We start from the raw sequence: 23,083 nt of genomic DNA, 5'->3' as shown, positions 1-23,083 counted from the left end.
AACGATATTGTGTTATAAACATATACTGGAGGTTATTTACCCACCATGGTTTTGATTATATGAATTAAATGACAACTTGTACACTGACCTGCCATAAGGTTTCTCCGCTGTGGTGTTGAGTTGGAAGATGTTTTCAAAGTTATACAGACTGAGCACTTCCTCGTTGAGCGTATCTAACTCGATACAGCCCTTAAAGTTAGGCAGAGCGAGCGGGGAGGGGGGCTAAAAAAACAAAAAGAGAATAAAGATAAAATAACTAGTATATACTAATACATATAATTCAAATCTAAAGCAGAGTCATAAACCTATATCTATAACATCTTTCAAATGTCTTTATAAAAGACAGAGCTTTTCCTGATTTGACTTAAGTTTATGTTCTTTGAATTGTCTTTTTTTCTTTCTTTATCTCTTTTAAATATCTCTTTCCTTTATCTTATGGAATTGGTTTTATCCGTTTCATCATAAAATCCGATGATTTCATAATTTGTCAATTTATATCTTCTGCGAATCACTTTTTAACTTGGGTTTTCAAGAAAGTGCTCTATCAATAAAGATTGACATTTAGAATAACAGCTTAGTTGCAGTATTTTTTGCAACTACATGATAAAACATCCAGTCATTATTTCTATGCATTGTCATAACATTGTAATACAAATGTGGATGCTCTCATAGGCCACGACTGCAATGCAATGGTGGAGCCACTATCATATGAAGGCTTTCCACCATCTACTCACTTTAAAAGTACTTGGATATCCTCCCACATAGAAGACAGTGTCGTCGGTCAGGAGGTTGAGCAGCCCCTGATCTCCTCCAGCCTCCACGTAGGCTTTGGTGACTCTTTGGTCCCCCTCAGAGGCTTCTGATGACATGGACATTTGACCGTACTGTAGGATCCTGCATTCAAATAGATAAGGACAAGAGACAGCTGATTTGTTTTATATCAAGAGTCAATATTTTAACTTATTTTTTTCTGAAACAGCGTTTCGAGAAACTCTGGACACTTAAAAAGAACATTTTATAATTCAAACTGTTATAAAACAGCAACACATTAACACTAGAATGTTGAATGGCAGTCTTTCCTGAAAATGAAATATCAACTTTCTGTACAGTGATAAAAGCAGGTTAAAGGGATAGTTGTGTTTTTTTTTAAATGGGGTTATCTATACTCCTGTCTCGACTGGTTACTTTGTTGTGTCAATGTGTGACTTTGGTGTTTTAAAGGGTTAGTTTGGATTCACCAAAGTCACACAATAACACAAACAAACTAACCGATCAAGGTAGCAGTAGACGAGCAACTCCTGTGTTCTGCAAGGTGAAATTACAGTTATTGTTAATGGATTCTTGTGGCTTTGAATTGAGCATAGCTAATGGCTTCAGTTGCCTGTCGGAAAGGGCTGTCTGACAGCAAGGTTAAACAGTGAGAACATTATAAATATAGCCTACACTTAAACTGATATTGATTTGTTTAAGGTGGCTGAAATATGTTTTGCAGTTGTCCCCATCCACAGCAGTACATTACGTTTCTCCTATGCTGGTACTGCTGTCTGTTTCTCCCTTTCCGTTCTACAGCAACTTGCTTACAATATCCAGGTACAAGACACCAATATGTTACATTTATTTGTATTTTTTCAATGATTATAGTTTACAAAGTTGGAATAAAAAAAAAAAAAAAAATCACCTCAATATGGGAAAATCTTCTCAAGTAAAAATCAATCATGTCATCATGTATGCACATATTTCATGGTGTGTCTTACCTCTCCAGCACTATGCTATTAAAGTTTCCGTCAGCCTTGACGTCTTCATCCATCAGCACCTCAGCAGTTTCTCCTCCAACATTGAAGTACCAGCGCAGTCTCTTTCCCACCAACACCATGCCCAGGTACTCCTTACTCGACTACACATATGAAATAGACAGGAATGAACTGCAAGAAACCCATTCTGTCCTTGCCAAGGATATCTTCTTACTGGACCACAACTCCTAGAAACACTCTCTCAATAATCACTAAGCAAAGAATAAACTTAGGAACGTATTGATAGATGCCATACTGGTAGAGAAATAATAGTTCCAACATGAAACTGCTTACAACAAGGTCTGTGGATTATCTTAAGCAACTGGCTCTGGAAGAAACATTGCTTTTGAGTTTTTCAAATGCATTTTTTTGGCACTTTGAGCACCATAAGCCGAATACCATCTAGTTAAATCATACTGGAGCAGAAGCAGACATTGCTACGGCTGATATCTCCAACAAAAACAAAGAATGAAACAACAATAAAAACTACATCTAAAATAACAAACAAAAAAAACCTCCACAACGCATAATGAGCTTCTGTGTTTCTGGGTTGCTTACATCCTTGTTGCCGAGGTAGAAGACAAACTGTTTGTCGCTGTCGTCCTGCCGCCTGTTTCGCGTCGCCTCCGGCAGAGTGATGTAGAACTTCAGGGAGGTGTAGGCAGCCATGTCGGCCAGGTTACGAGGAGTGCGGACCTGAACACCGGACGACCCGTTAAACTTCACCGACACGCCCACCTGGATGGACGCAAGAGGATGAGGAAATTACAGGCTTTTCAGACCCAACTTCAGAGTGTGTGTGTGTGTGTGTGTGTGTTTTGAGTGAGTGCGTACCTTGCTGGCAGCGTTGCGCGCCTGCTGTATAAGCTGTCGGATGCGGCTGATGTTCTCGGAGATGTTTGGCATCTGTACGGAGTGATTCTGCAGTTTATCCAGCTTCTTCATTAGCAGAGGAATAGTCTCACCCAGTGCGTGCACTTTAGAGAGAGATTGGCATAAAGAAACCAGTTACTGAAATAGAAACATTTTTTTTAAGGATGCTTCTCTGGCGATACGTCACACACGTCAACAAGATCCTACCAGTCTTGTTGGCCTCCATCAGGGCGTTGTTGATGTCATCATTGGTGGCGTTGGAGTCTCCGTATGTCTGCTGCCATTTGTCCAGCTGCTCTTTAATGGGACGCAAGGCATCGTTGACTTGTGTGGCCGTGGTGTTCGCCAGATCCGCTGCTTGCTTTGCCTCGATGATCTCTTGACTCACATCTGTTCAGCGCACAGAAAGAAGGAGGGAAATGTATTGTTCAAAAATCACAGAGATGGATAAGGTGAATCCACTTTCTATGCATGGATGATTAAAGACATTATTCAATTCTTCGTTGTGTAGATTTATTACAGTATTCACAACTTCTGAACCTGATAGGAGCTCTTTTCTTGTAATTAAAAATAAAAAAAGAGCACTGAATTTATATTATATAATATTATAATTATAATATATTTGCGTCACAAGTTGATTTTAAATTTCAACAATGCATGCACTGGTGTGAGCTATGTACATGTATCATGTTTACTGCCGGGACAGAGGACTGAACTAGCATTCTAGTAGGAAGAGTAATCTTGACACTTCCTATATGTGTTATGTCCTAAAAGAAGTCACAGCACCACATGTCATAACCTGATGCAGGTCTCGACACGACAGAGATTATGGCCGTAAGTGGCCAAAAGTATGCCATTGCCATACTTGATAACGGTTTTATAAAAGCAATAGCTCATTACCACGGCCTGTCATGAGCCATCGCTCAAGTAGATCAACATATTTGATGAAGTCGATGTACTCACATGATTCTTGCACTTCACATGGTTGAATGCATTTGTTGTAAGTCACTTTTGATAAAAGCGCCAGCTAAATAAATGCCATGTAATGTGTGTTGAATGTGCGTACTTGTAGCGAAGTTGAGGTTGTTCTGAACCGCCGCCAGGTCCTTCATCACATCCACCTGTTTGGTTTTGGCATCGTCCAGTCGCCTCTGAGCGTCTTCCAGCTGCGGCTTCAGGTCTGTGAAAGAAAAACAAAACTTCAACGACTGAAACATTCCAAGCGTAGTCTAGAAGACTCTACTTCTACTTGATTTCATGACATCCCTCATGATGAATCTCTTAAATGAATATGCTGGTGTGAAAGATGTGCGTTTACCGTTGTTGAGTTCATCATTTAGCTTCTCGACTTCGTCCTTCAGCTCCACACTGTGGTTCCTCAGAGAATCAGCGATCTGACTGAGGTCCTGGTTCTTTATGTTCTAAACAGACACATCGACATTACAAACCAGACACGAACAGATTCATAATTTGAAGCAAGTTGTTTTCGTAGTTTCAATTTGTGCACGTACATCTTCAATACGGGTGGAAGAATAAATGTGTGTGTCTTGTACCTCCATTGTGTCGTTAGCAGCCTTGGCGGCCATCTTGGCTGCCTCCTCTGCCTCTTTGATACTGTTGATGATCTTGTTGTAGGATTGTGTTACATCCACAACTCCCTCCTTCTTGGTTTCTGCTACCACACTGCAGACAAACAAGATTATTAACATCTTCCATCTTAAACCTGGTGAGTTGTGTCAATACAGTGAACAGCGAGGCTTGTTTAACAATCTTAATATATACGGATGTAGCTACGCAGCTAACTACTCTCTTACCTGGACAGGTTCATGGCTAAAGTGTTCAGCAGCTCAGCATGTTTCTCTGCTTCCTCCACTAGAGGAATTTTGGAGTCGGCCAAAGCTAAGTTCTGCACTTTCTTTGCCAATGGTGTCCTGGCGCCATCCAGCTGGGCCGCCAAGTGCTCATATTCCTGAGAAAGACGTTTGAAGTGTTAAAGCGATGCATACCATACAACATCTGCAAAAAAAACCAGCAGAACTCTTTTATTCATAACGTACCGATGAAACACTGAGGCCCACGATAATGATGCTTTTTCTTTCACAATGAACGAAGCATATCCAAAACCTTTTCTTGTACTAACCTTAAAAAATATTACCTATCCATAAACCCCATAGAGCAGAACTGAAACTGCAAAAATCTGAACTGAAATGCAAACTAAGCTTGAGTTTCCTTTGTCTCTCCAAAAGGCAGTTGTAAAGCTACTCAGCATATTTCTATGATCAGAGTTTGAACACCAGGTGTGGTGCAGGTAGGGTCTAGAGATGTTGGCAGAATTTTATGTTTCATATTTTACCTCTTTGGAGTCGTGCAGCATGGACAACACATCGTTGACCTGCGCTACATCATCTTCAGCCATGGACAACTGGTCGTTCACCTCCTTCTGCTTCGACAGCAGGTCTTCTATCCTCCTCTGCGCGCGTGAGAGAGAGAGAGAGAGAGAGAGAGAGAGAGAGAGAGAGAGAGAGAGAGAGAGAGAGAGACGGGGTCAATATCACTTTTCATCATTGTCCTCACTGTACCGGTGTTGTTGATTTCCCAGCTCACCTGGTTGTCCTCCAGAGTTTTCTCGTTGACGTTGTTGATCTCTGCGGCTCTGGCAGTGTTGTTCACCGCTTCGTTCAGGGCGTCTCGAAGATCCATCATTTCAGAGTGGAAGCGTACCAGGCGGTCTCTGATAGCAGTGGCCAAGTCGCCGTTTTCTCCCTGACGACCTGCCAACTCCTTGTTAACACGGTCCAACACTAGCAGAGGACACAGAGAACGAGTTTAAAGAACTGATCGAGTCTACAATTATTATTTTTTGTTGTTGTTTTGGGGTCTAAAACTGTGGAAAAGTTGAATTTGATTCATTTTCCATTAGATTACTTTAGGTCTGCATTAGAAACCTTTAAGCACCAACTTTCTATCCTATTAGCTCGCACCAAGAAACAAATCCACAGAATGATGGTATGAATGTGTAATATCTGTATTGATAGATTAGACATATCTTTTTGACCATTGTCATTCTCAAAAAGAAGACCCTGTCATAAAAATAATCACGATACATGCACGACAATTGAAACTTTAAAATGAATAATAGTTACTCAACTCATTGAAAGTGGTCTGGCAGGCCAAATATGTAATACATATGTCCACATTCATATCAAGACTAACAATCAAAAATAGTGGGAGTCAAAGCAAATGAAACTATAGCTATTATACTTATAGCTAACCATTCTAGACCTGACCATGCAAGTATTAATTATGGACATGTGAAGAAATGATCAAATATGAGCAATACATATTCTATTCTTTTTACACCTGTTTCACACATGAAAACAATCTATTTTAACAAAATAAAATAAAATAGGCACTTAGAAAGATTTTCACGGCAAAACCTTTTCTCACCTGTTCAGTCAAGCACAGGAGAGAAAAATATTTAGATCAGACTGAAAACTGATCACCAGAACTTTCTTTTCTGATTTGCCTGTCAGGGCTTCCGTAGTCCAACCAGCAGCTCCTTGTAATATGTATAGTGTAATATGACTTGAATGTGCAATACCACGTATTTATAGTAAACAAACTGGTGAAAAATACTATTAAATGTGCAGTTACCAGTAAAGTAGTCATTCTGTGTGAACATATTCTTCATCTTGTATTCCTAACTTATTTAAAAAGGACAGACCAACTTCTTTTTGCCATTGAAAATGTAGGCTGTAGTGTTTCAGCCGAACAAAAACTTTAGAACTATCTCTTGTTTCAAAGCAATATTTTATATATCTTCTATGAAGTACCATTTATAAAACTGGAAAGTGTTTAAGAGAAATATATGTGTTTGTGAAAAAAACGTACATTTCTGCGCCTCCGTCTTCTCTTTGTCAGCCAGTTTCTTCTGTCCCACACAACTCCTGTACTTCATCTCCCTCAGCATGGCCTGCACCTCCCTCATCTTCTTCTCCCTCTCCCCAATGTCCTGCTCGGCCTCGGTGTCATTCAGCCAGGTCCGGTTCGCCATCATCATGATGTCTATGGAAAGCACCAGAAAAACATCAATCAATCAAATGGTCTGTATAGCAGTCCTCTTTTCAATAGATGGACGTTATAAAAAGGATGAGATGACCCGACTCTGAATGACACCGTCCTTCAAAATGTTAGTCATTTTGTTCAAGAACTTTGACAGAATCTCAAACTTTATTTTCTTTGATGAAAGATGACAACCAAAGGTTTTCTCCACCAGCTACTAAATTCACTTTCAGATTTTTGCAAGCTTCTTTGTGTTTGTGCAATTTTTACTAGAGACAAAACTAACTTAAACCTTTAAATGTTTGTTTTTGTATTGCGAGTATGATTTTACCACATAGTTACACACCAAAATATTCTTTTGAAATGTCTACATATATGGGGAAAGATCACTCAATATGGAAGCCCATTTCAGCAGGAAATATGATGAAAACTTAGCTTTGATATTTTGAGATACTAAGTCATTTTAACGGCTTAGTATCTCAAAATAATGATTTACTTTTGCAAAATAATGACTTAGTACCACGAAATATTGAGAAACCTATCTCGCAATAATGAGTTAGTTTCTTAAAATAATGACTTAGTATCTTGAAATATTGACATAGTATCTCAAAATAATGAGAAACTTTCTTATAATATTGACTTGAGATAGTATGTGAATACTTCCAGATAGTTTCTCATTAGAATGACTTTCAGGGTCTTTTTTTAGACCACATTGTCAGAAATGGGCTTCCATACTCTGGGTCCCTGCCCCAGCCTCTCGTGCAGCAACTGAAGCAGTGATTGACTGAAATAAACAGCTTGTATCATGTTGCAAAAATAGGTTTTGATGGACTCATTGTCCCCTGTCATACCACTTAAATCCATGGTGATGTTGTTGATGAAGGACAGCAGGTCTTCTGCCCTCTGGTGTGTGTTATTGGTACTGTCCCGCAGGTCACCAACCCTGTCGGTCATCACCGTCGACTGAAAACACCAGCACAACATAACACTCTCAGTTCTACATAAAAGCAAACAAAATTAATACATGTATTATATTTGTGAAGACTTGAAACTGTTATTTTTAAACCAAAGAAAACAACATTGTTGCTCTTTAACATTTAGGTCAATAAACTACAGGAAGAGTACAAAAATAAAATAATTTAAGTTTCTTTACAGATATAATAATAAATGTAATTACTGAACTCAAAATAAAGTTTTATGCTAAATGTATTTAAAGTTGTTTTATTTTAACTTCCTGCCAGGGCTTTAACATTTTTATGTAATTAGAAAGTAGTGGTGAGCGGTGTGGAGAAAAAAAATATCCCAATAATCATCAAAACATTATCTAACTATCACTATATCACAATATTTACAGTAATATTCAAAACACAGTAAAAACATTGTATTGTGTTGTATTTTAGAAGCTCCAACGATAACTGAACTTGCTCCTGAGCAAGGCACAGTGTTCCTGTGTTGTTTGACATGAACATAGAAAGAGGAACAGGCTCATTTAGTGAAATATAAGCTTGTTTGAATAAAGATTTGGAGAATTCAGATTGCTCAAGTCAGTATGTGTGTGTGTGTGTGTGACAAGTGACCACACCTTGCCCTGCAGTTCATCAATGTCATCATTGATATTTATGATCTCAGCATCCAGCATGTCGGCCCGACTCCTGCTGTCATCCAGCGTACTGTTGTAGTTCTCTATGGCACTCTAGAATCATGGGAAAATGTGTTTATATGCAATATGACACCACCGGTGCAGCAGTCTTACAGCCTATCGATTGAACAACATCACGTGTTTGTGTGTGTGTGTGTGTGTGCGTTTGCTCGTGTGCACACTCACAGCGATGTCCTCCACAGACTTGTTGAGATTGTGCAGCTGAGCCCAGGCCATGGAGCTGGCATTGAGGCTGCTCAGCTGACCGGCTGCTGAGCGGAAGTTGACGTTCATTTTGTCAAGATCCTCCAACAAGACAGTGACACAGCTGTCACACGCTGCAAGGGGAAACACAAACACACACACACACACACTTAATTTCACTCAAGGGTTATAATAACACTTTCCAAGATTTTTTTTCTTCTGTTCTCTGGTATTTTTTCATCACGTATATAAATTCAACACAAAAATGTATCAATTGCTGTAACCATATAAGTGCGGGTGTGTATTTTACTTACGGTCACAGTGCATGCCATCATGGTGCTCTATAGGTACACTGTATTTTGCCTTGCAGGTGTCGCACTGCTTTCCTGTCATCCCGTCAGGACAGCGGCACTCTCCTGTACGAGGGTCACAGCGTCCTCCTCTACAGCTGCACTCTGGAGAGAGGGAGGTATTAATATGAGAGCTACTAATACTAATACTGATAATGCCACAGATTTTTTAATTCTACGGCAATTTTTACAGCTCTAATACCGTTTTCAAAGTCCTTTCTGCTAAGCTGTTAGTGTGCACACTGCCCTTATTCCAGCTGCAGCCCATGGCCTGTATTTGAATATAAATTGAACTACTGTACTAGCTGAAGGTGGAATGAGGATCATGAGGGCTCTTGTTTAGGCCGCAAAGATGCTGTACAAAAATTGTGGTCTGATTATTGGGACAAAAACAGAATACTAAGTGTTTAATAAATGAAAAGATCACATGAATTAAATAAAAAAACAAGATAAAAAAAGATCAGTATAACCTGAGGATACATATTAAAATAGATTATTCTGACAGCGACAAAAGTATAGTATGCTGTATAGTGTGTCATGCATGCACTCACTCTGGCATCCGTTGGGTCCGTAGTCCCAGTATCCAGGAGCGCACTGTCTGCAGTTCGGCCCGTTGACTCCGGGCTGACAGGCGCACTGACCGTTCTGAGAGTCACACGGCTTTATGAGAGCTGCAGAGGCGTCGCAGTCACACTGACGGCAGCCGGAGCACGATTCAAAGCCAAACGAGCCATCCTGAGAGGAAAAACAGATTGAGGCAGAGTCGTGAGGTGAAGTTGTAACGTTACTCCCCATCACATCTACATCTCTTTCAAAACAGAAAGATTTATCATTGAGATATTAGATGCAATATTGCAAAATGTGATCATCAGACTTCTGTTTAGAAGCTTCCAATTGTGTTTTTTATGCAACCTGTAAATGAATGGTTTCAAATAATATTTCAGATCCACAATCCACATATAAACACTGTCAAATTTAGAAAAGAAAAACAAGTGCAGCACTTACCTCACAGCGGTCACAGTGCGGTCCGGTGACTCCAGCTTTACAGCGACACTGTCCAGTTTGAGGGTCACATGACTCGGTGCCACATGGAGAGCAGTTACATTCTGCGATAAGAAAAAAGTTTGAACAACTAAATCCATCACACTGTTTAATCAACTAATACACATTTTTAGGAGTCAACAGAGCGAGTATGGATCAGACATGAGGACACTTCTTTGCCTCGTATTAATAAGTGTCCTAACTTCTGATTTCATCACTGTTCTTAATCCACCTTCACTTAACCCTCGTCATGATATGTCCATGACTAGCACCAACATTGACTTTGATGCATTGCCTCAAACACTGCAAAGCTCCATAATCCAGCAGCAACGCCTCTAGTGGAAAAAAGGAAAATAGCATGCATGTCGAAGCTGAACTCACTGGTGCAGTTTTTGGCAGTGACGCCGTCTCCGAAGTAACCAGGGGCGCAGATGTCACAGTGAGGCCCGGCCGTGTTGTGCATGCAGCTGAGACACTCGCCCGTCAGCGGGTGACAGTCGGTGAACAGCATGTTGGGGTCCGTATTGCCGTGGCAATGGCACAGCTGGCACCTGCTGCCCAGCACCATGGGGTTGCCGTAGTAGCCGGGGGCGCACCTGTGTTAAGAGACCCATTTTTAACGACACACGTATCCAACAATAGGTTTTATTTGACTTTGCTCAAGGTATGTCGATGTGAACTTAGGAAATATATAATTAGTCAGGTTAAAATCTTTAGTTGAAGATTTAGTGACATAATGAAACAAAAGGATAAATGTTATCACGAGTTTTCAATTAAGAATCAATTAGTCAACTTATCGATTAGTCAGTTGACAGAAAGTTAATCGGCAACTATTTTGATAAATCGATTTTTTGAGAAAATGTCCTTTTCGGCCTCTCAAACATGACAATTTCCTGCTTTGTTGTGGTTTACATCATATTTAACTGTCAATATACATACATATATTAGAATAAAATGAGTAAATGATAATACTACCTTAGATAACAAATAAGATCAAACATTATTGATCCACGGGGGGAAACTAGGTGATAAACCTGACAGATGAGAACGTACTGTCATGACTTAAAAATAAACAAAACGTATTAAACTTTGTCAGTTTTTTTTTTACTATGTAAAGTAGTCGCGCATACGCGCATATCCAAATCCGTTTCAGGCGGGTGCTGGACCAGCAGAACACAGCAATGAAAGTATAAATAAGAAGGTCCACACACTGTAGCTCCCTTTAGCACAATTCATTCGCACATCCACACGTGATGTTTGGAGCGACCGGCTCGCACTACGTTGAGGAGGATGTTTACCTTTCACAGTGCGGTCCAGCGTAACCCGGCATACACAAACACTGCATCTTGTCTGTTTTCTGCACGCAACCTTCTGCAAAGCTACACAGAGAGGAAAAAAAGGAGTGATTATAATATAAGATTAAATGGGAAAATAACAATTTAAAAAAAGACGGTGAAATGTTCTCACTTGTTGGATGAGACCCTTAGTGGGCAGGGACAACTGGAGCATGACACCGCCTGTCCGTCAAGACTGTTGTTGCCGAGAAAACCACCCTGGCAGATGTCACAGTGATCCCCGGCTGTGTTGTGCTGGCAGCTCTGATGGACAGAGAGAAAAAAGAATGAGAAAGATAGAGGACTTACCTATGAGCAATGCAGTTGCTGTGTCAACTGATTCATCATTAAAAATCCTCACCAAACAGATTCCAGATCCGTCCAGACACCGGTCAGAGTGACCGTTACAGTTACAGGGAACACATTTCCCCAGAAACAGGCCAATAGTGTCTCTGTAGAAACCCGGAGCACATTTCTAGAGAGAAGAGAGGAACATGTACAGTATGTAACAGCTGAGACGGTCATTTTCATGAATGATTACTGATTGGTGAATGATCTGTCGATTGCCTTCTTCACTATGTGAAGATCTTTCATAGACTACTGAGAAATAGCAGGAGATACATTGTAATGAATGCGAAGATGCGACATGCTATGACATTTACACATAACTGCAGACCATACTTTGAACTATAATGCATAAATTGTAGAATATTCCACTTTTAGTTTTATTGAAAATAAAGGGATGGGGGGGTCATCTTAGTCTTCAAATGCTTTTGGGGAACACGGTCTTGGTTCCTCACCTGACAAGAGTCTCCCAGGTAATTGGCAGGACACATGCAGATCTCAACATTGTTAGCGTGGCGCCCGGCGGGCAGGCTCTCGGCGGCCTCCAGCACGGCGCCGCGTAGCGACACCGAGTGGGCAGACTGGGAGTGTAGCGCTCGGATCTGCAGAGACTCCAGACCGACCAGAACCATCATCAGCTCCTCCCGAGACACAGAGTTACCGGTCTGAGCGTGACGGAAACTTCCCTGTGAGGAGAGGGAGGAGGGAGACCAACAAAGGTGAGGTCAGGTTTGGAATTTAGACTTTTCTTTATCCCATGATGAAGAAATTTAAACAAACTAATAAGCAAACAAGCACACTAAATATTCAGTGGTTACTTAACATCATCTATTATTATTTCAACAATTTTAGCAAGATCAGTAAACTCTTCATTTCTCAAATTTAACAGTGCTTGGATTAATCCTACAATATAATTAAACGAATGAATCCCGTACAGACATGTAGCTGCCGGCCTACACGTGTCGTTAAATACAGCTTCTCACATAAATCTCCCGGCTTACGAAGCTTTAAATGACCCACGACTGCGTGTAGAAGTGACATTACCTCGACCATGTGAACGATTCCCAGGTGAGGCTCTTCAGGTGAGGAGTACTCTCTCTCCATGAACACCAGGGTCATCTGGTTACCCTGCAGGAGGAGAGAAATGATGTGAAAAGGGTGTGTGCAGTAGTTTAACAGAATGTTCTGTTTTCTATTAGGCAGGCTTTTGGGAGCTAAAAGCATTTGTTAAAAAAAACAATTCTCTCTTTGTGTGTACATGCATGTTTGTATATGCGTTTGTGTGTCACGTTTCTGATATGTGAACCTCGGTGATATTTGTGTGTTTTGTACCTTGAGAATGATGTCAGGCCTGGAGGCTTCTGCAGGCAGAGACAACACGTCGCCTCTCATGGTCTGAGTGTGGAGACGATACCTCAGATAACCTCCATAGGACGAGACCTGGGGAAACGGAGAACCAGTAGATGGTAGTTTCACGAGATATTAAGATCAAGAACAAACAAACTGATGGAAATGGACAGTCGTGAGGCAGGAAGCAAAGATTGAAATAAAGACAGGAAAAGCAGACCGACTGCATCTTAATCCATACAACAATAGATTACATTCAGACTGTACAGTGAAACGGAAACAAGATCCAGGGCCTCTATTTCCAAGGCGACCATGCTGGCTTTGTCAAAGCTGACATTTGAAGCTGGTTCATGTTGCGCAACAGGACTCAGTTTGGGGTTTAAATCAAACCATCAGCCCCACAGACTGATGCTGGTAGAATCCCACATTAAAGCTGTTGATTCAAACGTCTAGACGAACATGCTTATCTGTATCCAAACACCTCGTCTAAGCCTCTGGATCAGGATGTGGGATCTCTTTGTGTGTGTACTGTAGGTGTTTGTGTTGTGACCAAGCCCCAGGTTGTGTCTCTCGTGTTTTTTATCACGACATTTAAATGATCGAGTTAAGGTAAGTGGGGCCGTACCGAATATTTTAAAGCTTCATTCATTCGTTATGCATGTCTAATTATTGTGTTTCCGCACAGTTCCAGATAAAGATCAGGCTACACTATTATACTATTATACACCACGTCTAAAAGGTAACAAAATCTGCCTAGCAGCACCTCTAAAGCTCACTGATTTGTAATCCCTACAATTGCAGTTTTATAAGGGTTTAAGGTGCTGGACCAAGTTTGCTGTTCCCCCTTTCTTTCAGTCTCTATTCTATGCTAAGCTAAGCTAAGCTAAGCTATTCTAAAAGGCTACTGGTGGCCACTTCATTAAGTGTAAAGACAAAGTATTTAGAAACTTCTCATCCAACTCTCAGTAAGAAAGCTAATAAGTCTATTTTCTAAAATGTCACACTATTCCCTTACAAAAACAACAAAAAGACAACACACCCTAATTCATAATCTCTCTCTTTCTACATGCAAGACACATATTGGCAACCACTTGCACATCTCCAGCAGTTTAAAGAGCATTTGATGACTGCGAAGCCTTTAAAGGCTTAAAGTTGTTCCATCATGAGATTCAATTCTAATCTAATCTATTCACTCTTTCCTACCACCTTCAGAGGTTGACTCCCTCTTACCTTGTCTCCCAGGTAAGTCTTTGGTGCGTGCCAGTGAAGGTCCTGGTAGACATCGGGCACATCGCTGAGGTCGGCCTCAACAAGGTCCTGACCAGGATACACCACGACCGGTACTTCCTGTCTGTCTGCTCCAAGCAACACCCAGCCCTCCATGTTCATCACCTACAGGACAGGGGGAAATGGTAAATGATAAAACAGCAGTGAAAAAGGTTTGTTACTGCAATAACTAAAAGGCAACATTTTAATGTGACCAATACAAAGAAATATAGATTTTATGAATGAGGATCAGCTGTTTTTCTCACTTTTATTAAATAGAAAACAGCCGTAGCCTTAAAATGGTACGTTACATTTACTTTACAGACATTTGTGATATTTATGAAGACACACGAATACCTCGGTGCGTCTCTTGTCAGAGCTGCGACAGCGGTCGGTGGCTCCGAAGCAGAAGCAGCTGGTGCAGCCCTTAGGGTTGGTTGGGTCCAAGTGGAAGGTACCAACTCTGCACTGATCGCATCGGGAACCCTGGGCGTTTTCCTACAGGTGGAGGATGCATAGCAGGTCAGAACACACTGTAAAGTGCAGGAGGACGTGTGTGTGTGTGTGTATATGTGTGTTAGCGTTGCCCTACCTTGCACAGACACTGTCCTGTGAAGGACTCACACACTTCCTCTTCAGTTCCTGCCTCGTTGCAGTCACATAGCCTGCAGTTGGGGTAACCATAAAAACCGGGGGCGCAGCGGTCACACTTACGGCCAACGACGTTGTCCTTACATCTGGAAAAAATAACATGCAATTGTTTTAATTAATGTCTGAGAATCAAAAGGTGTAGGTTTATCGATCAAATGTAAATCTCTATTTCTCTGTCACTAAAAAAAAGCTACAAACTTTGACCTTTATGTGCAGAAATGCATTTCAATCTTGCAAGAGATGAAAGGTTCCCCATTATCCATCACGAATAACTGATTAAACAAACATTTTTGACTTAAGATAGACTGACAGCCGACTGCAGGGTTCATGCAGGGTTCATGCAAGTGTGTGTGTGTGTTTGTTTGAGTTAATACAAGGTGCCGAGATCTTAATTGATGAGAGCCTTTAGGCAGAGAAATACTTTCTCAGTTTTTTCTCAGTTTTGCATCCTTGTCTTGTCCGGACAAAGCCGACACTGTCTTCAATGCTTACAGTAAGGCCACAAATCAGCAACAGCAAACAAAGACACAGAATGAAGGGTACATGTACAATTTCAGCTGCAGTGCTCACAATGAGTGAGAACAGCAATCTCTGGAGCAAATTCACAAAAGAATTGCGCTGCTTTTGCAGTCACTAAACCTGCAATAAAACAAAAATAAATTGTGTGATTCTTAAAGCAGCCGTCAAGAGTAAAATGCACCCCTATCCGCACTGCCAAGCAAACAGTGTGTCAGTTTTTGCCTCTCAGCACCTCTCGAGGTCACATGGCATATCTTGATTGTTTGATGAGCACAAAAATTTGAATGTAAATACAAATGTTTCAATCTGTGAAATCTAAAAGGTGCTGGTAGGCAGATTTTTAAAAACGTTTATACGGAGCCAGGTTAGCGTTTTTGACTTGTTTCTGGTCTTTATGCAAAGCTAAGCTAATCCCCTGATGGCTCTAGCTCCATAGTTACAGTGAAGACATACACATGCATGAGAGTGGCATTGGTCTCATCTAACTCCAAGCAAGAAAGCGAATACAACAGCCGATCAAGGCCATTATGGGTCAAATAGAATAATCACAGAGCTTGAAGAGGCGGGAAATATTCAGAGAAAAAAACAAAACAAAAAGCTCAAATTTACAATAAATAAAGAAAAGAAAAAAAACTTGCTGAGATTATGAAGCCATAAATTATTAAAATAAATGTAAAACTTTAATCTCAGTTTTTTAATTCTTTAAAAAAAATATTTATTTTACCTACGATGGTACATTACGCCGTCATAGAATATGTGAATTTCCCAAAGTTCTGAATATTACTTTGAATTTTAGTGTTCAAAGTGTGCCAGTTTTTAATATTTAGTTTCCAGGATATGTTTTTCCAGTTTTGCATTGGAGGCAAAGACAAATAAAAGCCCAGTGAGCTGTGTGTTCGTCCAATCAGGCGCATGTAGAGTTCATGTTGAGTGAAGAAGAGAACCGTTACAATTACCAACTATTGATCCTAGTCAGAACCACGAAGGATAGTGTTGTGTGATGAACGTGAGCTGCCTTTGCAAATACTGTTGTAGTTGTGAACATAAAAGATGCTGACTGATGCGTGGCATATGGGGCCCATCATCATGTTATAAAGATTGGAGGAGGAATAACAGGAGGCAGGCAGACAGATAAGGACGAGGACAGACAGCTGCTGTGTTGTTGGCAGTCGTCAGACAGCTACGTTTTAAAAGCTGCAGCTTCCACAGACAAGAGACAGTCTTGAACAGACAAGAGTTGGCAAGTACAGCTGGCCAAAGACACAGCAATCAACCCAGTGAGAGAGTCAGTGCCAAGATCCTGTCAGGAGACAAAACGGGCGAGAAATAACTGCCTTTTCTAGGTATTTCCAAATGGAGGCCTGACATTTGAGAGTTGAACTTGCTGAACCTCCAAATATATCACACAACACAGGGGTGAAAGTGTGGAGAGCAGACGATGATTCATGGCTTCTGAAGAAAATAAAAACTTAGAGGAAATGAGAAGAAACGGAATTTACCGTTTGTGAATTTTTAGAGAGGGAAAGTTGGTCTGCCTCAGATTACGGCCCCAGAGCCCGAAACGATGATCACATCAATCATCGTTTCCTCTGTCTCGTCTCGTCGTACCTGCACTGTCCGCTGGAGGTGTCGCAGTTCACATCGGGGGAGACGATGCCCGGCCGAGAGCAGTTGCAGACCTCACACCCAACCAGCGGGTGGCAGCCAAACGTCTGGGGCTCACACTGGGTGCACTCCGGGAGCACAGTCCTCGGAGGGCAGATACAGTCGCCGGTCACCGGTTCACATAACCTCGTACCACAGTTACAAGCTGGAGGGAAGAAGAGAGGGGATACAGTTAGTCACAGGGAAGAATAAATCCATCGAAGGAAAAATACCTTTGCTTGTCGAAACATTTCAGAGACAGACAGGAGGGTGGAAAATAAGAGACAGAAACAAATCCACTTTTATTTTCCGAGAAAATACATTTCTTTGCTAATGAGTTCTGCAGCAACAACACATTACAGATATCTGTGATAGTCAATCAGACACTCACGTCTGCAGTTGGGGAATCCCCAGTAGCCCGTGGCGCACATGGAGCAGTCCCGGCCGATCACGTTGGGCCGACAGCGGCACTGACCGCCGAACTGCCCGCAGGTGTCGCTCTCGGCTCCGACCTCGTGGCAGGCGCAGGGCATCGCCCCGTTGTTGAAGAAGGCCGACAGAGACACTGCCGAGCCGAGGCAGAACTGAGAGGCGGTGGAAGGGCTGGAGGGAGGAAGAGGAAGAGTCATTCACATACTGTAGAAACACGCCGATGTGGAAGATTTTCACTTTCACATCTTTGACAATAAGCAAATGAAAACAGTACCGTTGAATGATCACAATAAGGACTCATTTAAAATATCTCTAGCGCTTACTTAGCTAAACAAGTAGTCTGAATTCACTGGCAAAGGAAAACATGACTACAAATACTATTTTTTTCTGTGCTTAAGAAAATGTAATAGAAAAAACATTCATCATTGTTCAGCTCTTCTGCAAACTGCGTGGATACTGACTTGATGTAAAAGCTGTTTTGTCCACAGTTGCTGATGAAGTCGTATGATTTATCCAGAGGCTCCTCATTCAGGTAGCTGGAGCTGTAGCTCGTCTCAGGCACCACCAACACATAATCCTGTAATGACACAGCACACGGAGGGGCAAGGTATAGAGAGGAAGAGGGTCCTTAATTTGTTGTATTAAGATGAAAGGGAGAGAAATAAAAGCGGGGCAGTAGCACTAACCAGCCACAGCGTCTTGCCAGCAGGTATCTGCACAGTGAGGAAGACCTCGTGGTCCGTCACATCCAGAATGATCTGATTCTCAGAAACCAGGACGTTGCGGCAGCCGTAAGCGTGGGGACAGAAGGAGGCGTTGGCGTGGCCTGAAGAAAACACATGCAAACTGGGTCGATCTATTTTACTTTGTACAGTTTGTACAGCTGTCAGTACTGTACGCGCTCTTACCTTGCCAGATTCGTCCACCATTAATGTACAACTGCACAGGGTAGTTGGGGTGGAGCGGCTGGTGATAGTGGAGAATGAAGACGTAACGTCCCAGGGCATGGACACGGGTGGAGTACACCGCTGCATTCTGGGTAAGGGGATGACAGAGAAAGAGATGGAAAACAGACAGACTTTTAGATTTCTTTTCTTCCTCGAACTTCCCTATCGTCAATGACTCTTCTCACTCAGGCACTCCAACAGGTTGGTTCTTGAGATCTGAATCACAGTTGATAAACTTACTGCATTGCCTTTTTATCACTGAGCTGTTTTGGTTATTTGTCATCCCTTAAAATTAAATCAGTTCCTCATTCCTGGAACTGAAGCTCAGCAGGGACTTATTCCTCTTGTGATGTCCATAACAGGTCAAAAACACCTCAGGATATGCTTGAATTTGAGTATCATTCCAGACTGTAGTTGTCCCCAGTCATGAGGACCACAAGCATCTGTTTCATTATACCCATTAACCTTTGCATGTTGGGGTCATTTCCTACTGTTGGTTTGAATTTATTTTGCTCTCCTAATCAAAGGCATGCTAGTAATTTTAGAACAGAGGACAGAGAGTTTTACTAAGCTGGTCCAGGCGATACTAATTTAAAAAACGTAATATACTCTAGTATATAATATACTATACTGGATGGTTTCATCTATAAGAAAGTATCATAATCTACTCTTTTCCTGTAATAGTCTCATCTATATAGGAACTCGTGACTTGTAAAAAAATGAAAATTTCTGTTTGCATTAAAGTAGAAACTCAAAGAAATAATAATAGTTACATCAAAATATATCAAAATAACTACTTTCCAACAACTCTATGAACCAAACAAAGTCAGTAAAATCTCTGTATCTCAAGCAAACAACTCCAAACACGACTACTGTGAACATGATCCCTCCAAAAGACTGAAATGGAAAAGTCTAACATCTACAATAAATGCATCAGCGTCTGTACCTGCAGTGAATCCAGCCTCATGTGGTCGCCATTATCTGCTGCGTGGGGAGGTCTGTCTCCTCCCGTCCGGGCCGGCTCGTCACTCTGTTGGAAGGGCAGAGGAGGAGCTGCTGCAGGGGAGGCCAGGATGGGCTCCTGCATGGAGGAGCTCTGGCCCTCCTTCAGGACCAGCGAGTCTGACGGGGTCTGGAAGCGTGAGGGGACGCAGGAGGAACTACAGAAACAGAGGCAAGTAGTAGGAGTTGTTAAGTATGTGCATATTGATAATGGAGTTACGGTACAGTTATTATATGTTACTTTACCTGTCAGGTGAGAACTGTCCGTGAGTGCTGATGCAGTGGACTTTAGGTGTGACATACTCCATGGTAAACTGGTCTTTAGGCACCAGGTACACTTTGTGCTGGAGACAGTGAAAAAACACAGGTTGTTAATGGAAATATGCACAAGATGGTCAATCAAGAGAAAAAGAATCAATGCTTGTTACAAAAATATACCTATTATTTATTTAGAATATTCAAAACATGCAATGTTAAGAGATTATTCACAACAAAAAAAAATCATCTTGCAAATCTCTTTTAAATGCGCTAAACCATGTAAGGACAGAGAAATCTTTGTTTATAACATATCTCCAGCATGCTCATCTCATGACCGCTGATCTCCGGGTCTATCATGTGACGCGGGTGGTGCTCTCACCAGGAAGAAGCTGGCACGGTCGGAGATGAGCTGGATCTCAGCATCAGAGGGGAGAGAAAAGACGGCCGCTCTGTTCTGTCCATCGATGGCCACGACTCGACACAGGAAGCTACTCAAACACACACACACAGACAAACACACACAGAGTGATTAAGAGCTGTTGACAGACTTCATAAAGAACAGACGGTAACAGTAAACTGTGAACCAGCTGAGTCCACACATTATGGTAAAAAACACACAAACCTTTCACTGCAGCCAGAATAAATAGGCGGCCTAGTAGTTCACTGCCATATGGTCTGCACAGGGTACTCGGCCATGTTAAGTAAGATTACAAACCTTAGGGAGCAAACACGCTCACTTCAAAAAGGTAACTGTGAAATGTGTAGGGAAGAACTGAACATCGGCTCTCGACTTTGCCATAAATTGACAAGCAAGATTACCCATCAGTCATCATTGCTGGAGCGTTAGCACGTGGCTATGCGAACCAAACAAATGAATACAAAAAAAACGGTAATATTAGCTGTCAATGCTAATGTTAGCTTCTGTAGTTAGCACTCATGCTGCAGTCGGCATTGTGCTCTGGAGACATCGCTGTTGGTGGAGTTTTGCGAAGTTTAACAATAATGTTATTGATGTCCAATCCAACTACTATTATTATTATTAACTTATTCAGGGGGGGAGGAGACCACCAAATATATTTATTGTCATTCTAAATATAATATTTGATTTCATTAGTGTTAAATTGTATTAGCAGCTGCAACAGGTATTGGAGGGGTTTATGTAACCGACATTCCCTGAACAGGGAGTAGGGAGCAGTGTTCATGGTCACTGTGGAAGAGAAAGTAGTTTAAATTACACACTGCAGCACCTCAACAGAACCGGTGTCGCCATGTTTCTCTGTCAAGCTTGTACGACCGAACAACAGTAACTAAGGGGGGCGGGACTTAGGAAGGGCCGATGATTATTATCTGTAGATCATACAAAACCTGCAGGTCCACCTTCAGAGCAGTGGTGTGGAGCTACTGGCATCAATTCACTCCTTAATCTTTAAAAATGGGATGGTAGATGTGACTACAGATTGGCATCTTTTAGTTCCGTCCTCTAGAAACCTGGAAATCATCAAAGATTGGTGTAAAAAAAGTTAAAAGCACTGAATCTGAGAAAAGATCTTCTTCGTACCTGTATTTGCAGTGCTGCAGGGTTAAGCGGTGCTCGTGTGTTCGTGCTCCCGGCATGTTTACAGCGACAGCCAGAGTTTGTGGAAGTTCTTCCTCACTGGAATATTCCACGACCAGAACGTAATCGCCTGGAGACGGCAGACGCCCTCGCAGCAGGACGCTGATCTGAAGCGTAAATTAAATTTTTATTTAAAAACAACCAGTTATTAAAGCTCCGTCTGTCCTCTGAGTCTTTGTGTTTCTATAAACCAACTGCACAAACACTTTCCCCTCACTTACATCGTAGCCACTGCAGACGGCCATGTCAGGGTGGCGTGGGGTGACCTTCTCAGTTGGGCAGGGGCGCGGCAGGTGGTTGTCGTTGCGACAGCTGGCATCGTTGCCGGAGATTGAGGGGAAGGAGTCCAGAGACAGATATCTGTACTGCAGACAGCTACATGGATAAAGAGACGCAACAGACAGCGACTTAAAATATGATTGTTACAGTTTGTTTATTGTATTTTTAACTCCATCCTTGAGGAAATGGTTCTCTGAAAGAAATTGATCAGAATTGTAATTGGACAACTTGACCCATAAGTATGCTTAGGCTGACAATAAGATTGGAATTAGTTTGTGGGTAAAGGAATAGTTAAACATTGTGGGAAATATACTTATTTGTTGTTTGCTGAGAATCTTAATGCCCACTCTAATGTCTGTCTGCTAAGTATGAAGATATAGCCATCAGCTTGTTAGCTTAGCTTCGCATAAAGGCTGGAAACGGGGGGAAACAGATAGCCTGGCTCTGTTAGAGGTAATATCCACACTACCAGCACCTCTAAAGCTCACTAACACATTATATGTTTTTTGCTTAATCTGTACAAGTGTATAAACTATTTCTTAACAGGGATTATGTGCTGGACTACGTCTTGGAATTCAGGAAGTCACTGTGCTCCGCTAAGAAATAGTCCCACACATAACTCCCCATAAAACCGCAACTTGTTTTTACACTCCCACAGAGCCAGGCTAGCTGTTTTGGTCAGCTTTCAATTAGCTATATTTAGTGAAAAATGAATGTGCATATTTACTTCTGGCTGGCTTCGGGCACAGAGCTGTAGGAGCAGGGCTCAGTAACTTTGATCTGCAGGATGGGAGCTTCATAGTAGGCACTGGGCAGAAGGACCAAGTAATCCTGAAGGCGAAACGGAGCATGGGTACAGTGTTACTTGGTGAACAATGAATACAATCACTGTGTCAACTTGTGCTGACATTTGGTGGAGATTTGGTGCATTAAATATGAGTATTCTGGTCATTATCTCGACAAAACATGACAACGGCCCCAGAGCCAGAAACGAGTTAGAGGTTCAAGTGATTGTAGACATGTTTAAAAACAGTTGAGTAGTGTGTGTGTGTGTGTGTGTGTGTCTCACCAGCAGGATTCCCTCAGCCTCTATAACAACGGTCCAGGTTCCCGGGTTCAGGACAAACGGCTCCACAAAGGTGTTCTGGGGGACGTTGACAAAAGTCGGCTCCACACTGGGAGCAAAGACAATCTGTTTGGACTGCTCTGAACCTGGAAAACACACACACACCAGAAATGTATGGAGTTAGATATTACAACTAATGCAATCAAAAGAGAGAATTAGGTGAATACTGTACATGTATTTGAGGGAAAGACTTGTGAAAATTGGACAACATGACATACATTAACAACAATAAAACCATGTTCCAGAGAAGAAAAATACATTTAAATGAAAAAATAAATAAATACAAAAATGCAATTGTATTGAAACCAGGAGACAAAAACTATGAATTGTGTTTGATTAATACAACAAGACACTCACAC

General features: G+C 41.6%; 1 protein-coding gene across 1 annotated transcript in view; it reads right to left on the bottom strand.

Moving 5' to 3' along the window:
• lama5 (laminin, alpha 5) overlaps nt 1-23,083 on the bottom strand; it is a gene marked incomplete at both ends in the record, with an annotated part of 88,490 nt that overhangs the window by 7,035 nt on the left and 58,372 nt on the right. Inside the window, 41 exons of the mRNA XM_079169842.1 lie at nt 89-222; nt 735-894; nt 1,755-1,894; nt 2,349-2,528; nt 2,625-2,767; nt 2,871-3,053; nt 3,730-3,843; nt 3,982-4,084; nt 4,217-4,346; nt 4,478-4,632; nt 5,017-5,133; nt 5,268-5,464; nt 6,555-6,728; nt 7,577-7,688; nt 8,308-8,418; nt 8,551-8,702; nt 8,883-9,023; nt 9,470-9,653; nt 9,924-10,024; nt 10,341-10,555; nt 11,258-11,338; nt 11,427-11,557; nt 11,655-11,768; nt 12,094-12,324; nt 12,683-12,766; nt 12,971-13,078; nt 14,216-14,377; nt 14,609-14,749; nt 14,844-14,988; nt 17,030-17,231; nt 17,457-17,668; nt 17,959-18,074; nt 18,184-18,323; nt 18,406-18,532; nt 19,391-19,604; nt 19,693-19,790; nt 20,084-20,192; nt 21,263-21,426; nt 21,541-21,694; nt 22,326-22,429; nt 22,668-22,810. Of these exons, the coding sequence (XP_079025968.1) occupies nt 89-222; nt 735-894; nt 1,755-1,894; nt 2,349-2,528; nt 2,625-2,767; nt 2,871-3,053; nt 3,730-3,843; nt 3,982-4,084; nt 4,217-4,346; nt 4,478-4,632; nt 5,017-5,133; nt 5,268-5,464; nt 6,555-6,728; nt 7,577-7,688; nt 8,308-8,418; nt 8,551-8,702; nt 8,883-9,023; nt 9,470-9,653; nt 9,924-10,024; nt 10,341-10,555; nt 11,258-11,338; nt 11,427-11,557; nt 11,655-11,768; nt 12,094-12,324; nt 12,683-12,766; nt 12,971-13,078; nt 14,216-14,377; nt 14,609-14,749; nt 14,844-14,988; nt 17,030-17,231; nt 17,457-17,668; nt 17,959-18,074; nt 18,184-18,323; nt 18,406-18,532; nt 19,391-19,604; nt 19,693-19,790; nt 20,084-20,192; nt 21,263-21,426; nt 21,541-21,694; nt 22,326-22,429; nt 22,668-22,810 (5,926 nt within the window). The remainder of the gene's footprint in view (nt 1-88; nt 223-734; nt 895-1,754; nt 1,895-2,348; nt 2,529-2,624; nt 2,768-2,870; nt 3,054-3,729; nt 3,844-3,981; nt 4,085-4,216; nt 4,347-4,477; nt 4,633-5,016; nt 5,134-5,267; nt 5,465-6,554; nt 6,729-7,576; nt 7,689-8,307; nt 8,419-8,550; nt 8,703-8,882; nt 9,024-9,469; nt 9,654-9,923; nt 10,025-10,340; nt 10,556-11,257; nt 11,339-11,426; nt 11,558-11,654; nt 11,769-12,093; nt 12,325-12,682; nt 12,767-12,970; nt 13,079-14,215; nt 14,378-14,608; nt 14,750-14,843; nt 14,989-17,029; nt 17,232-17,456; nt 17,669-17,958; nt 18,075-18,183; nt 18,324-18,405; nt 18,533-19,390; nt 19,605-19,692; nt 19,791-20,083; nt 20,193-21,262; nt 21,427-21,540; nt 21,695-22,325; nt 22,430-22,667; nt 22,811-23,083) is intronic.

Source organism: Pholis gunnellus (assembly GCF_910591455.1).
Source record: "Pholis gunnellus genome assembly, chromosome: 2".
NCBI classification, from domain to species: domain Eukaryota; kingdom Metazoa; phylum Chordata; class Actinopteri; order Perciformes; family Pholidae; genus Pholis; species Pholis gunnellus.
Note: the sequence above shows the minus strand (reverse complement) of the source record. Positions and strands in the feature narration are given on the sequence as shown.